At 33.8% G+C, this 16,794-nt stretch overlaps 1 protein-coding gene across 5 annotated transcripts in view; it reads left to right on the plus strand.

Moving 5' to 3' along the window:
- LOC135216098 (FYVE and coiled-coil domain-containing protein 1-like) overlaps positions 1-16,794 on the plus strand; it is a 78,596-nt gene that overhangs the window by 61,433 nt on the left and 369 nt on the right. For 3 of the 5 annotated variants that reach the window (XM_064251126.1, XM_064251129.1, XM_064251130.1), the window contains 9 exons: positions 508-1,005; positions 3,754-5,529; positions 7,973-8,128; positions 9,351-9,425; positions 11,231-11,374; positions 11,649-11,861; positions 12,102-12,235; positions 14,621-14,830; positions 15,873-15,961. In XM_064251126.1, the coding sequence (XP_064107196.1) occupies positions 508-1,005; positions 3,754-5,529; positions 7,973-8,128; positions 9,351-9,425; positions 11,231-11,374; positions 11,649-11,861; positions 12,102-12,235; positions 14,621-14,830; positions 15,873-15,961 (3,295 nt within the window). The remainder of the gene's footprint in view (positions 1-507; positions 1,006-3,753; positions 5,530-7,972; positions 8,129-9,350; positions 9,426-11,230; positions 11,375-11,648; positions 11,862-12,101; positions 12,236-14,620; positions 14,831-15,872; positions 15,962-16,794) is intronic. The other 2 variants (XM_064251127.1, XM_064251128.1) reach the window with 2 other exon arrangements.

The following is a 16,794-nucleotide window of genomic DNA, read 5'->3' on the forward strand; positions in this document are numbered from 1 at the left end:
TATTTTCACCCTTTGTCTTCAAGCTTCTCTCACCTGTTAGCATGGTTCTTTAGAGTTACATTAAAACATATTAATTGAGACATAGTAAGCTAGTTTGTTGTCTGTTTTTAGGGATATTTATATTTTAAATAGGACTGTAGTGTCACAGGAATCTCTTTGAACATTAGGGAGTTCTTATTCTTTTTGTAACTGATATGATGAGTGTTGTCAGACAACACTCAAGGAGGAAATAATGCACAGGGATTTTTGTTACGTTCACCTGCACAAGTGAGAACATCTTTTTCATTTTGGTCATATGAATATGCATTTTTGCCATGGGTAATTCATTGTCTATTCAGATTTGCAAATTTTCAAGTTATGAAGCAGTTTATGAAATATGCAATCAAGTCTGAAAATTGTTTTTGTTTCTGTTTGTTTACGAATCATTGTAGTACACTGATTTTCCCCCTCCCAGTATACCATATTTGAAGATTTTTCAACTTGTTCTCCTCATTTTTACCATCCCAGGTACAACAAGATACTCCAGGAACTTCAGAAGATTTTACCTCAGAAAAAGAAAAGTCAGAATCGTCAGAGACAGAGGATTCCAGGGATTGCTGTCAAGAATCACCTGTTGCTTGCACCAAGTGTGAGCATTTGAGGGAGGAGCTTAAAGTTAGTCAGAACAAATGTACTGAGTTGCAGAATTTACACCAGAGACTAGAAGATCAAATTAAGATCCTAGAGAAACAAGTGGAAGACTTTGAGAGAAAGGAGAGTGAATATAAGTGCCAAATAAGTACTTTAGAATCAGGTTTAAAGGCAGCCTCAAATAGTGAAGCAGTTGAAGTGCCAATGGAAGTATGTACAATTGAAACGGACAGAGAATCAGATGAATGCATCAGAAAAGTTGATGTAGATTTGCAGCAGTCTTCAGAGGTCTGTAATCAAGCAGGAAGTACTGAGAGTGTAGAATATTATCGTCAGAAATTAGAAAATCTTCAGAAGATGTATGAAGAGTTACAGGTAGGAAACATGGCATTTATTACACTTTTCAAAAAATATTTTACCCTTTTGTGAAGTTATCTTAAATATTTGGTCTTATTTTTATCACATGTGTTCTGTGTTATTTCTTGAGGTGTTTGATTTCTTCTTTAAATGATATTCATCACATATTTTATGAAGTATAAATTAAGGTACAATATTTTGTCTTATCTGCCAATTTAAATGCTGTATGATTGAATGTTGTCCACCCCTGACTGATGTGTTTGACAATTATTTTTAACCTTCGTTGCATTATATCTTGTAACATGTTAATTTAATACTGTATTGTAGCACTGATTTAATATGTCTCATGTATTGTATGCAGAATACAGCAGGTTTGGAAAGATGGCAGAAATACAAAATAGTAATTGATTTTTGCTATACTGGTGACAGAATCAGCCCAGATGCCAAACTCGTGTAGCTGGGAAAGGGAGCTAGTACTGAGAGTAAAAGAGTACATAACCCATTTTTAAGAATTGGTCTATTTTGGCTTTCTTAAATGCTGAGGTTCATTTCATAGATTGTATTGCAAATGAGAAAGTAGCAGAGGAATGTGCCATTCAGAAACTGGAAAATAGATTGAGATTTCAAAGACTGAAATGGAATAGGCATTCCATAAGAAAGGGAGAGAAGTAGTTAGTTTGAGAAGTAGTGAGCATGGATACCGTAGAATCCTGCTCAGATGAAGGGCATAGATTAGGACTTTGACAGAAGCTACACCAGATGTGCAAAATATAAAGAATGATAATGATTATGATTAAATATTATTGATGAAATTTGTGAAGGTCTTGTGAAAAGCCACATAAACTGCAAAATAGGAGACATGAAGAATGGTTGAGTAACTTAAGAGAATTCATTATAGTGGTTTTCAGTTTTTTAAGTACAGTATATGTTAATTTTTTTACAGACCATGCAGTCATGAAATAAATGTTCTAATCACTCCCAGACAACCATTAAAATAAAAAAAGACTGAGATTGATAATAACAAAGGATTTAATTACTAGCTCTAAAGGAAGTGATAAGACCTGCCCTTTATAAAGTGTAGAAATGTTGGAATCAGGAAATACAGAAGCATAAAAAAGAATTATGTACTGCCATGTATAAATAGAATAAGAGTAAAAATCATTAGATGTTTTATAATTGCTGCATTTAGTAAATTTAGAACCAGCTCAGCTGTTTGCTTTAAAGCTGCATCATTTAGGTTGAGCAGTCTTAAACAGTAGGTTTATGCAGTGAATATTCATTGTATATGTAAAAAAATAACATTACGTATAACTAAAACCTCGGTGGTTTGCCTTTTGAGAAAATACAAGTTCAGAGCAAATACCAGCATCAGTTTTGTATTGTCCCTGCATCCCTGGCAATCTCATAAGGATCCTTAATCTCCATTACCAATTCACTCAAAATTATAAAAGAATGTCTTGTTAAAATATTAAGTTTTTAAAAGATATGCATAATGGTTATAAGGGTTGATCTGTATATAATAGAGCTTTAACACTGCAGAGTAGGAGTATATCTTAATGGTAGGTTTAGAGAGGTATGAGAATATAAAGCAAAATATAATAGGAATTAAGGGGTTGCTGACCCCATAAGAACCAATATTATATAAGAACCAATTATTATATAACTGATGGGTGAAGGTATGCACCTCAAAGTTATATATGATATTTTTTAATCAGAGCTTAATAAATACAAATATAGAACCAAAATATTTGACTTATCAAGTTCATGCAATGTATTCACAAAATACCTTATTTGTTGTTTAGTTTTTTCAAAAAAAAGGTGCAGCCCAAATAATTTTTCCAAATGCCATGTCCAGCTTCAATAGATATGTTATATAAAATGAAAGTATTTCAGTCTATCATTTCTGGGGAAATTTTATTTTCATTTAAATATGAATTTTGAAAAAAGGTAAAAAAATATGTCATTTGAAGTATCCCAAAACTATGACAGATAAGTTTTTTTTTATGTGAATGTACTTCAGAGGAGAAAAATATGTACATTGAAAAGTTTTGCAATATACATATTTTGGCACTTAGTAATGACCTGGTACCATGGAGTAAGTTCACAAAATCATCTGTAAAACCAAAGAAATTTGAGCTATGTTTGTCAAGGATATATTTGTTTAGGCTGTCCAAAAATATTATTACCCTAACTATTAGTATGTCTTGTAGTGTGTTAGTGGTAATTATACATGTGTGACTAGGAGTGGAGGTTCCAGATTCCTTACATTGTCCTTGTGTTTGTAGTATTAAACTTATCAATCATCTCATTCATTATTTCCTCAGAATAACCAGAGCCATGAAGTCTAACATTTCGATTTGTGATTAGAAGCAAAGTTGGAAAATTAATCCAGAGCTGCATCTTTTTGTAAACCAAGAAACAATGTTCTATTAAGGGAGGGAGACTATTCTCTTGGGAGCATCTCATAAACAAAAGGGGTGCTTGTCAGCCCCCAAGGTCCACTCCTGCCCATTATCAATGACCAGAAACTCCTTAGAGAAGTGTTGCTTTCAAAGCTGGGAGGTTCATTGATGGAAGACATATACTGTATTATGTGTTGACTGCTGGTTTGTTTCTTTTCTTTATAAGAGGAACTGAAAAATTTAGGAAGATTTCATTGGCACAAAAAGACTATAATCATAAGTTATGGGTTTGTAGTGAATCATTGTATTTGTTTCTTGTACTTTGCTGTCTATGATTAAGGTACTCACTTTTCCCTTTTTCCAGGAACAGTGCCGTAAAGCAGAAAAGGAGAAGGCCACAATGAGGACAAATATACACAAGGTGAGTGCCAATTGGTTTGAGCGCAAAACGCGCCTCAGTGAGAGTGAAACTGAGAGTAGCCGTAGTGAAGACTCTGCTCATGAGGCAGATTTACTGAACCTGTTGAAAGAAAACCCACCTCAGGGATCTGATTTTCAAAATGAATATCGCTTTTGGGTCACGAGGATGAAGGATGTTCCAAAACTTTTAGCAGAAATCTCATTCTTAAATGGAAAATTAGATTTGGCAGAGAAAATGTGCACTGAACTTAGGAAACGTGTTAGAGAATATGAAACTGTCATTGATGACCAAGAAATTATTATCCATGGATTGAAAGACCAATTGGACACGTATTTCACTGATAATCAGAAAATGTCTAAGCAGCTTAGTGCCCTAACCAAATTATTTGAAGATATTGAATTAACAGAAAAAACAAAAGTTAATGTGGTTAACCCTCCTGAAGTCTCTAGCAGTGTTACCAATAATTTGCCCACTGGGGAAGACTTCAAGGAGATGGCTAATAGTCTGAGTAAAACATATATTAAATTGAAAGAGCTTATCTTGGAAAAGAAGTCTCTGGTAACGGAAATTGAGAGACTCAACGTTCTAAATGTAGAGCTACAGAGACGTGTTGCCACTCAGGAAAGCCGACTGATAAGTGTTTCAGATGCCTTGCACTCCACATGGATGCTCATATCAGATGCTAAAGAACAACATGCTCAGCTTCACACATCAGAGTCAATTTTACGTTATGAGTTGAAGGGAAAAAGAGAACTACTTCATCGTCTCAGAGAGGAACTGGAAAACTCCAGAGAACAGTGGCATAAGATACGGCAGATGAACTCAAAGAGTGAAGAGGAATGGAATAGTATCAGAGAGGAACTTGATGAACGGAGGCGTGTTGCAGAAAATGGAGGGAGAGCTGGAGAACAAGATCTTTATGAGGGAGCAGTAGCTTTGGAGAGGAATAAGAATACATCAGATGATTTTGAACCTCCAGTTGATCTTCTTCTTGATATGGCCATCGAGTATGGTGTTGTTGAAGCTGATGATGAAACATCAACATCTTTGGTAGCTGCAATGGAAGGCGAAGACCTGCATGCATCTCGTCTACGAGATCTTGAAGATCAGTGTAGTCACTTATATCAGAAGCTCATGGCATCTACTTCAAGATCATTAACATTAGCTTCAAGGCTGACAGCACTTCATCAACACTATGGCTCAAGTGAGGATGAAGATGAATATGAAGATGAAGACGATTACGATGATGATGAGGATGATGACGATGATGAAGAACCTTTTCTTCCATTCCAAACAGAAGTCATGAGCCCAGAACCAGAGAGTTATGATACAGCATACGTCAGTGAGGCTGACACGGGCTCTGCATCTGGAGCTCCTGGTGTTCTTTCAGAAGAAGAGGCCTCAACTACTAACCTTGGAGGAAATAGTGTGGAAGATAATTCCAATCTTGGTCCAGAGGAACAAGAGCAAGTAGTTGAAGTAGAGGATGATTTGTGTAGAGGACTCATTAACTTTTTACCAAGGAAGATTGAAATCCTTCGAAGAGATAATCAGAAGTTGGAAGAAAAATGCCAATTGCTACAGGAAGAAAAGCTGCACTCAGAAGCTCATCTGACAGCAAGTATAGAGACAGAGCGAATGATAAGGCAACAGCTAGAGGAGAAACTAGAACATCTTGGCAAATGTGTTGATGAACTCAGCCTAGAACGGAATGGGAAGGTAAAGCATTTTAAACTCATGAGTGTCATATATGTTTTGTCTGTATTGTTGTATCATTGAATTAACACACTAAGCACAGATATGAAGTTTGTCTTTTACTTTGTTTAAGCATGGAGAGATTTATTTTAGGTTGTAGTTGTACTTTGTACTATAGACATTAGTACTGTAAATTTGTAAACGGTGTCACATTGCAAAAGACAGCGATAACTAAATGATGGTTTGGAAGCTTATTTATATAGTACTTTGGATTCTTTGTTTTGTAAGTGTGATATGTGAAATATTTGGTTTGAGGATTTTTTGCTCAATATGCAAGAAGAACATGTTTGTTTTCACGGATACTGCACTGCCCTAGATAATATACTGTTTTATAAACACTTAGGGAAGTGTATCAGGATACAGTATTGGTGATTGTCTTATTTGAGCCAGATATTAATGGGTGATTATAATTTCAAATTTGTTTCTAGGTTCATTTAGTCACCTCTTAAATTCCAATATTTGTGTGTATTTCTTGAAATAAATGTCAGAGCTTTGCTGCTAAAGTTGGTGCACTGTATAGGCAATCACATTATGGAGCTTAGTGAATATTGCGTCGGTCAGAAGTGAGTTTTATATATGTTTATTAGCAAAATCTATCCATGCAAGTAAAACAGTTTTTAGGTATGTTATAAAATTAGTTATTTAATTTTTATGCATGAATGGAGTCACTTCATATCTTAAAATCCCATACGTATACTATATGTAATAGCTATATATAACAGTAGCTTTGTGTGGTCCAAGTGATATTTACCAATAATACTATTGTATTTTACCTGTTATTTTTGTGTGGTTGAATTGTTGATACTTACAAGTTCAGTACCTTATTTTTAATAATTTAAGGATGACCTTCATTCACCTAAGATTGCAGTGCTCAAATGAAAATAGCATTGTAACTATTTAACCACCTATTCATGGATGCCTGTATGTTAAATAACACAAAGATTTATTATAATCATTGCTATTATTCCTTGCCTGTGTATATGAAGTAAAAAATTCTTCACCGCCCTCTGTTTATATCAAAGGAAGTTTGTACTACATTCCCTGAAATAGGAATGGGATATTACTATGAAAAGCCAGGTTGGTTTTAAGTGTGGCTTTTGAGGAGGTTGTTTTACCTTCGTGATGTACAATAATGTAACTACTTTGGTAGCAGTTTTTACCCTTGGTACTTATGACAGAGGTTGTCAATGATTTGTACTCATTGCCTTTTTTTTTTCTTTTTTTGCCTTACAATGTATTTTTTGTGTTATGCATTTTCATGTGATGGCAGTCTCAAACTCTACTGTCAGTGCTGTTTAGGTCTGTTAGTCGTCACGAAGAGAGAATAAATATGGAGGTTGGGATGGGAACTTGACTGGTTAGTTGTGCCTTTTTGCCTCTTCTTCATCCGTTGTCAAGACTTCTTTGAGTTATATTTCACTGATTGGGCACAAAATTACCTTATGAATTTTGTGCCCAATCAGTGAAATATAACTCAAAGAAGTCTTGACAACGGATGAAGAAAAAGCAAAAAGGCACAACTAACCACTGCTCTATCTAATAATTGTTAATTATGGACTGATGACAGTAATGATCATTACAAATTTTCTTTGCTACTGACAATTTCTATGCTTATTATGATCAGATCATTGTTTATTTTGTTGCATGTTCCTTGACTTTATTGCCACTTTTCTATGAAGAGTAAGTACTTTAGAATAGTCATTAGTATTATTATTATCATGATTGTCATCATCATGTTGTATGTGTAGGTAGCAATTTCTTATATATAAGTAGTCTAGTCATAGCGGTACTAATTTGACAGAACAGTATGTATGTGAATTCTAAATTTTAATGATGACTTTTAGCAGTGGTCAATGATAGATTTTATCCTGAAATAGACCTTGGCCCTTAAATTTCTTTATTTATACATCCCAGAGTGATGTTGTAAATTTTATGCTTTCACATCATAATTCGATAGGTAAATACTGTATTTTCTTGACAGTTTTTTTTACCAAAGGTTACAGAGGACCTTGCTTAAGAATTGAATACCATTAATAACTAAGGAAGATGTTGATCATAGTTACATTGCAAGTATCAGACAATTACATTGAATTTGTAAGGATAAAATGCATGGATTTATGCATTTTGATAATTTTGGAAGAAGAAATCTTCATTTCATTAGAAATTTATTGTTATTTTTAATATTTCTTAACAATTTTGGAAGCTTTTGATGCAATGCAATTGTTATGTTGTCTACATAAGAATATAATGATCAAGTAGAGACAGCTATTGTCTTAATAAAACTTTGGTGTTTGATTAGTATGATGGTTACCTTACCCAGAGTTAGCCATTTTTTTTAGGATTGTATGAAAAGCCCTTTGTTTTAAATGACTCCTTGTTATAATGTATGTTATTTGGCTCATTTCAGATACAAGAGGCTGAGGAGAGGTATAACCAAAAGGTTGCTTCCCTTAGTCAGAAGGAAAAAGAATATGAAACGCTCCAAGATGACCTGGGAAGTCTCAAGGAGAAGTTTGAGGAGAGAGGAAACCTTCTGCTGATTGCTAATGACAGGGTTAAACAGGTATTGCTTGGATTACTGTAATTTTCTTTTGATACATCAGTCAGGAAGTTTGTTACTATTTTAGAATGGCATTTATGTGTAATGTAATATTTTGTAAATCAGCAAAGTTTTTTAATTGCTTGAGTGAAGTTATATGTAAAAAAAATTTTGCAGTGTCCCTCTGGCCCTATTCATGTGTTTTTAAGGAAATGTTGATTAGCATTGTCTTAATGGCTCTCCATAGAAATGTCACAGTTGTGACAGTAATAAGCTAATTGATGCTGCATGCTTAAGTCTTTCTAATCATAGTACAAACTCTTTGCAGGAGCTAACTGTAAATATAGTGGTTGTATAGTTTTTTGCCTTGAAGGTGTCATGTTCATATTTACTCCCTAAATGGGTAGTGAAGTTGCTGGTAGCCAAAACTGAGATCTGGAAAGGAACAATAAATGGTGTAGTCAGTGGTACATGAGGCTAAATTACAGCAAAACCAAGGATTTATTGATTAGTTAGTTTCATATAGTGCTCCAGCTTCAAGATTCACCTTGTATAGATAACATTACTACTTGTAATAATTATGAATATTTGACAGTGCTTATTGTTGAATGCAGGTCAAAGCTTTCTTTATCACAGCTCTTGAAAACATTATCTTTTACTGCCGGAAAACTAGATATGTACTGTATTGTTTATAAGACTTCTTATATCCACAAAATTATTTTAGTGTTACATGCTTCAGATCTTTTGTTCTACCATTGATGGAATGCTGCATTCTATCCGGATGTCTGTAGCCTCCTTGGGATGTTTATCGTAGAGACAATGTCACTCCAAGTAGGGGTTTCATTATTATTCAGATGGTTGGCAGAGGTTACCCTTTTTGACAGGGTAACCTTTATATAAGTAGGAATGTCTATAAACTTCCATAGTACTTGCCCCCCTGTGAGAATTAGGGGTTACATTGCAGAGCATCTTCATCAGCTCTATTTCATTCCTTTCGTAAAGTGTGGAACAGTTTTTCTGCCATCCTTGTTGATACTGATACTCACAGGTTTCAAGAGATTCTAAATAAAACAAATTTCATATCTCAAAAATTCTTACTTTTCATTTTACTTGCTAATTATTGCATGGCTGATTGCATGATATTTTTTCATGTACAGTACGTAATACGTATACAGTACATCAGTATCATGACAAAAGCCGTGTATGGTTAGGTATAGCTCAGTGATTGTCCTGTTCTATTTTGCAGCTGGAAAAGGAACTGACAGCTTCTAAAGCTTCAGCCAAAGATAACGTTGATCAGCTCACACTAGCTAAAAAACAGGTGAGAACCTAATTTTATTTCTAGTTTGTTACTTTCCCATTGTTTCTTAATATTCATATTTTTAATTTTTGATATAGTAGTATGTGGTTTAATTTACATATATGCTGTAAAGGATGGGATTATTCAAACTATCAGATGATATTTTAATTGATGAAGGCAATTACATATACTATATTTGCACCCATGTATATTAATTGATTCCCTTCATTAATGATTTTTAAGCCATTTATTTTCGTGGTGTGGTCGTAATGCATCCAAATTGTATGCAGACCACTTTATTTGGCAGAAGTTTGTTTACTAAATGCTGATGGCTGAGATGTACTAAATTGTCAAATTTACAGTAAAGGTAAACTGTGTTAGGTGGTGTTTCTTTATCCGATGTAGTTCACATGGAGATTTTGTGAATCTTACAGCCAAAGGTTTAGACAAAATGGAAAAAGCAGTTTTTGTATGAAGAACATTTGTGTTTGCAGTAAATTAATAATTTAATATTGAATTGTTATAATTTTACATAGATTTTCACATGACCCTTGTTAGCATATGAGATGAAATATTAAATCTATGGAATCCATAAATAAAGGAGTAAGAATATTAATACTGTACTACTCACTTTTGGGAAAAATGCATACAAGCAGAACCATCTTAACTGATGTATTGCAAAACTTACATCAAACGGAAGAGTGAAGTGAGTAAATCAAATAGCTGAATGAATTCAGGTACTGAGTTAGCTTGATCACTTTAATGTCAGAATACTTCAAAGGCAAGTTTAGGTGCAGCATACCAGAAGTCTGGAAAAGGGAGGATTCAAGGTGGATGTAATGTAAATGAAACAAAAGTGATAGTGGTAGTAAACATACCTAAACTGGGGCAGATTGTAATGCAGCCATGATCAACAACTAAAATGGTTCACTAGCTTTAAAAATCTAGGGACAAGAATAATAATTATACTCTATTGTAGTTGGAACAGAAGCAGATTTTAGGGAAAGAGTGAAAGCTTTTAGGGGACGTTTGGGAAATGATTGGGAAAATGCAGATAAAATGACAAATTTTCTAAGACAATTTGTATTTTTCATAGCTACAAACCTGAGGTCTTAACAATACGTATTAGGTTAATTTCCAGCTAGGCGCTAGAAATTATCCTATTGTTAAGACCGAAGGTTTGTTCGCGTATGAACAGTAAAAATGTAAGAATAAATGTTCACACAACCAGATGTAGAATCTCTACTGTATTATATAAAAGGATCAAATTTTTTTTGGTTTGAGAACGTTTTATACAGATATAGATTCACCTAGTCAATATTGTATGGAAAGAACCAGGGAGAGGAAAAAGAATCTTGAAAGCATTTATTTAGGTAATTTAATATACAGTAGTTAGAATAAGATTTAGAAATTGGACTAGGCGTGAATATGCAGTGGACTGGGACCTTTCAGACAATGCATCACAATGGTTGACCCCTAATAGTTTGGAAAAAAGGCAAAGGAAAAGTTGTGTCTATAACTGATCTAGGGATTCTAGTTCAGATGACTAATAGTACAGTACATACCATCCTTATTCCATTTCCATTATATTTAGGTAGTTGTGATGAAAACTCGAAATTTTTTTATCATGTAAAAGAGTACTATATACATATAAAATACAGGAAAACCACATTTTTTCAGGTATGTGAAGGAGTTCCTTGCTGAATTTTTCAAAAGTAGAGTTGGGAGGTCTCATTTAGTACCAAAATAAGTAAAGTATTTAGTACATGTAAGACCTGTACAGCACAAGGAAAATATTTACTTTTATTGTATTTTAATTTTTACAGGCTAACGAATTCAGCGAACTCCACAAACAGCTCAATTGTGAGTACAAAGAATTGAAAGAGGAGGTTCTTTCCCTGCAGCAGCAAATTACTGACCTCCGCTTCCAGGTATCCTCTCATAGCATGGAACGTGATGCAGCACGGAAGGTCAGTCAGCTATATTTTGTACTTTAATTCTTGAATTTATAAAGCGTTTTCTATGGGTTGGACATATTTCACTCCAAAAATAGTGGTAGTATTTTCTGTCTGGTTTCCAGCTGGCACGCTAAGATTTATCTTATTGTTAAGACTGAAGAGCTATGAAAAATACAAATTTATTTAAAATTTGTCATATTATATAATGTATAAGTGTCTTTATTGTAGTGCAGTTGAAGTTACTGTAAAAATGAGTTATATTTCATAGAATAATGGTTTTTTTAAGGATAATGAAGAAAAATCAGAAGCCTTGGAAGCTGCACAGTCACAAATTGCAGAACAAAAAGCTTCCCTGATGCAGCTCCAATTACAAACAGCCTCACAGAAAGAGATGTTGCATAATGAAAAAGACCAGCTGGCAACTCAGGTTGAAAAGCTCAACAGAATTTTGGCAGATCGTGATCGAGAATGTTCTGGACTGAATAAACACCTGCAGGAGGTAAGTAAATTGTACCCTCTTGGTTCCCATAAGAAATAGCATCCTTGTGTTTCCTTGGATTTTAATTATTTGTATCCTTATAAAGCACAAATCTATTTTTGCTTTTGTTGTACAAATGGCCTAATATGTATTTTTGTATATGAGAGACAATATCATCATAAAATTTTGTATATTACTGTTTTATATTTTAAAGCTAATGAGACTGATCTTAGATATTGAAATTTTCCTTTTATTTTGTAGGCAGAAGTTGCTCTTAAGAGTGCAAAACTTGCTCTCTCAGAAACGAAGTTGAAGCTTGGGTCAAATGAAGAAGTGACAAACCAGTTAAATGAAGATAACCTTAGTCTTCGAGAAAAAATTATACAGTTATTAAGGTTAGATGTTTGTTGCATATCTAGTTTTGATAGTTTTTGTAAGTTTTATTTTAATTTGTAGGTGTCAGTGCTGTGTTATCATATTCCTATACACGTACTTACATTGTAGGAAATGTTATGCAAGTTACTTACACCATTGTTCAGTTGCATTAAGATCCCTTATGTATTTACTTAGTGGAATTACAGTGGACCCCCCATATTCGTGGGGGATGCGTACCAGATTTCCGCGAATACTTAGAACCCACGCATAGTTGGAACCCCTATAGAAATGCTTGAAACCTCCTATTTTGTTAGTTAAAACTCAAGAAAAACCCACTAAAAATTTTTATACCTGGTTTTTTAATAGTTTTATCACTAAAAGTGCATTTTATGATAAAATTTATAAAAGAACAGGAGTTTGTGGATACTATTTGTCATAGAAAAATACCACCAATAGGTAAATTTTCCATGAATAATGGGAGAAATGCTCCAGAGAGAAATCTGCAAATGCGTGAGTCCAAATCCAGAGAACGCGAATATGGGGTCCATTGTATATCAGAGTAATTATAATACAGTTAGTAGGTTCTTAACAATTATTTGTCACTGCAAAGTTAGTACTGTACTGTACTTGGAGAAAATTCAAGAAATTTATGATGATTGGAGTTCATGCCAATACAAATAAAGTATAAAATATAGCAATAGGGTATACATATGCCATACACTTGAATGCAGACAGTGAACATTCAATAACATTGAAGTTAAAGGCAGGCTGATAGAGGAACAGAGGAAAATAGGAAAACTGATGAAAGACTATGAAATGCAATGCTCTTTAGATACACTGTGATAGATACATAATGGTGAAGTTGTACAAATGTTGAAGTTTGTGTATAATAGATAGGTATTTTATAAAACCCTTATGATTCGGTCATTTTACAAAGCAAAGACAGCAGGCATGGATTGTCTCTTTGCAGTAGGGTCATATTGACTGACACAGTGGTTACAATTTAAAACTGTTGGTACTAGCTGCATGTTACATAATTAAGACTATAGAAAATCAAACTGACAAATATGAAGTACAGTAATTACTAATAATGATAGCTGATAAAAAAAATGTTTCTCCTGAAACTGAATTTACATGTGTTTGATTTTATTTTATATTTGATTTTAATTGATTTTTTATCATATTCATGTTATGGAACATGTTGTGTTCCTGATTGTAAAGTAATACAGTACATTTCATTTCATGGCTTTTATATCTGTCAAATATAATTTTGATAAGAACCACAGTAGTTTGTGTTGATTTCTAATGGTGGGATATGTTATTTGTAACTGGAACCAGCTGCTGAAAGCCAATACAGGCAGTCCCCGGGTTACGACGGGGGTTCCGTTCTTGAGACGCGTCGTAAGCCGAAAATCGTCGTAAGCCGGAACATTGTCAAAAATCCTAAGAAAACATTACTTTTAATGCTATAGGTGCATTCAAAACTATGTAAACTGCATTTTTATTGCATTTTTCATTAAAAAAATCTTTAAATATTAATTATTTTACCTTTTTGGTGTCATATTTCATCTGCCAGATCAGCATTTGTAGGCGTCGTAACTCTGGAACATGCGTTGTAACCCTGGAACATGCGTCGTAACCCTGGAAATAATTTCTGATGAATATAATTGAAAAGCGTCGTAACCTCGGAACATCGTAAGCCGAGACCGTCATAACCCAGGGACTGCCTGTACATAGTTTCAACTTGTGCATTTGACCTTCATCTTGAATTTCCTTGACCATTAAAGAAAAATTCCTACATACTGTACCAGCAAATACTATACAGTACTATTGTAGGATGGGTAAAATTACCTGGCTGCTTAGAGGTTCATTGTTGCTCACAACTAACAATATGTGTTTTTGGGATTTATTTTTGAAGGATTATTGCGTTAAATATTTAATTTTCATGTTTTAAAAGATATTTTCTTAATTTCAAACAAGCTATTGAATATGGAAGACCTTTGGTAGCTTTTGTAGAGATAAACATACAGCCTAATTGCATAACACAGGTATATTGTGTTATGCAGTTTGAAGAATCACAGATACTGGGAGCCTTATCCCCAAATATAAAAGAACTATTTGTCATTAAAAATTGGTGTAATATTTTGTTATAAGTAGTGCACAAAGCTGAATAGCATAGCCATGTACAGTATGTATATTGTAATTCTCTGTGTACTAAGCAAATAATAGTGTGTTTAATAATTTTATGCATCATGTGTGAGTACTCTGAAGCCCACAATAATCTTAGAGATCAGTCTGACTTAAATTTACTAATTATTGTATCTTTTTATAACCAGTTGTTATGTGTGAATTAACATCATCCCTCCCCCTTTTTTTTCTTTTTTTTTGTGTGTCAATCACTACAGAGAAAAGGATGCCCTTTGGCAAGCAAATGTCCGCTTAGAAGGGGCAGCCACAGCTGCAAGTGGAGCCTGGATGGATAACAAAAGTACACAAGCGTGCATGTGTTGTAATGTACCATTTTCACTAACACGTCGACGACATCACTGTCGTACATGTGGACGCATCTTTTGCACAGGTTGTTCTGATAATTGGATCAACACTGCAGCCTCAAGGTGTTTAAACCTAGTTTTGTTTACTTTTTATCTAAAATACTATATAGTTTCAGTCATATTGATTGCAATAGAATTGGGAATGGTGATTGCAAATGCTCTAGAGAAGTTTCAACATAATGCTTCATTGAATAAAGAAAGCCAGTAATTTTCTTGTTTTTATAGAGGTGGAGAGTATTTTCAGTAACAAAAGATAATCACAACTCTATGAAATGGTATGAGAGTGACACAAAAATTTGTCTGTAAAAATATGGGCAGTTGGAAGTTCCCAAATCTAAAATTTATGCAAATCAATTGATTTCATCAAAGTTTCTTAGTTTGTATGGCTGTCAAGTTTCTGACTGCATATAAGAGATAAAGTACAGGCAACTAAAAACATTGATTTGAAAGAAAATATTACAATCATCAATTGCTATGATAACAGGTTAGTAAATATATTGTTCACTGTAACCAAGAATTTATATAAGGAAATTTTTAGAAATATGAAGAAAACAATAATATAGATTTCATTAAATGGTAAATTTTGGGTGATCCCATTTCATGTCTTATACACCTTACAACAGTGAACTTTTAATATTATTGGAAATGATTGGGATATTGGAGATTGCAGAATAGTCGGTTCAGTAAAATTAACTCCAGGAACTAGGTAAATTTTCAATCCTCTCTCACCATTCAAACATAGATTGGTATATGAAGATTCCAAAACAGTCAATTCAGTAAAATGATCACCAGGAACTATGTAAATTTAAAAAAAATTATTTCATGTACCGTGTTGTGAATAATTGTCATAAAGCTGTAGTATATTAGTGATGAGATTGCAAATTGCATGCGTTGTCAACTGCTATTATATAGCTCGAGAAATTGTGCTTTCAGATATTTATTTTCACTGATGAGTTTATAATTATCTTTTGTTTCATTCCCGCATAATTTCTTGAGTATTCCACTTATGCTGTACAGTCTTTGTATTCTTGTATCTTAGGACCTTTTGTACTTGAAACTTGTCTTGCAGACAAAATTTTGTAACATTCTCCCTTGTTTTCAACAGCCGCCGTGTAAGAGTTTGTGATGACTGTTTCTCGATACATGCAGAATTAGCTACAATAATTGCATCTCCTGCTGTTCAAAGCAGTGAAGGTAAAGTAACAATTCCTTTTTCCTTATTTTTTAAACATTTATGAAATATGCAAAGGTGTATTCTGCAGTCTTCCTATGAAACTAAGCAACTACAGTTCTGGTAGATCTCTTAAAAAATAAATGAGAAGTTGCATAAAGCTTTTGACACAGTGTGAGGGATTGGCTGATATAAGCATTACTAATGATGATAGCTGTGATATAGAAAATACTAGAAAGGTAGACATTAGCCTTATGGTTTACTGTATTTATGCAGATGATGGCATAAATGATACATGCTTTTTATCATTTGCTCAACCATTGTTGGAATATTTGTTTTGTGCCTGGTCGTCATCAAGACGTACTAACGGAGGAAACAAAGAAAGCTGTCAGAAAAAAGTTTTGTACTTGAATTATAAGTAATTCAGATGAAGAGTAAGGTTTGATGTACAATACATGGCAGACATTGAAGAGGGATGGGCATACATTACACACCTACATAAGTAGCTCAGCCATACTGATAGGTTCAAGTACCTGTGTAACTTTTAGCTTTGTCTGATTGACACTTGGTACCATTGAATTATTTTACCAATAGTAACTTCCTGGAATTCCAAGAACAGCAGATGTTTTGACATGCAAACTAGGTTTTTATGTTGTTTCCAAAAATTACTGTAGCCATCAAGGCAGGAAACAATATGTACTCTAGAAAATAATAAGTTTAGGTATAATATTAATTTGCATTTTAAAAGGGGATTTTTGCCAATTGGCAATCAGTTGTATGTTGGTAAGACTTTTCACCCATAGTTTTATATATTTAAACATTTTCACACCAGTTACTTTGCTACAATTTGTGTGCC

Source organism: Macrobrachium nipponense, chromosome 6, assembly GCF_015104395.2.
Source record: "Macrobrachium nipponense isolate FS-2020 chromosome 6, ASM1510439v2, whole genome shotgun sequence".
NCBI classification, from domain to species: Eukaryota; Metazoa; Arthropoda; class Malacostraca; order Decapoda; family Palaemonidae; genus Macrobrachium; species Macrobrachium nipponense.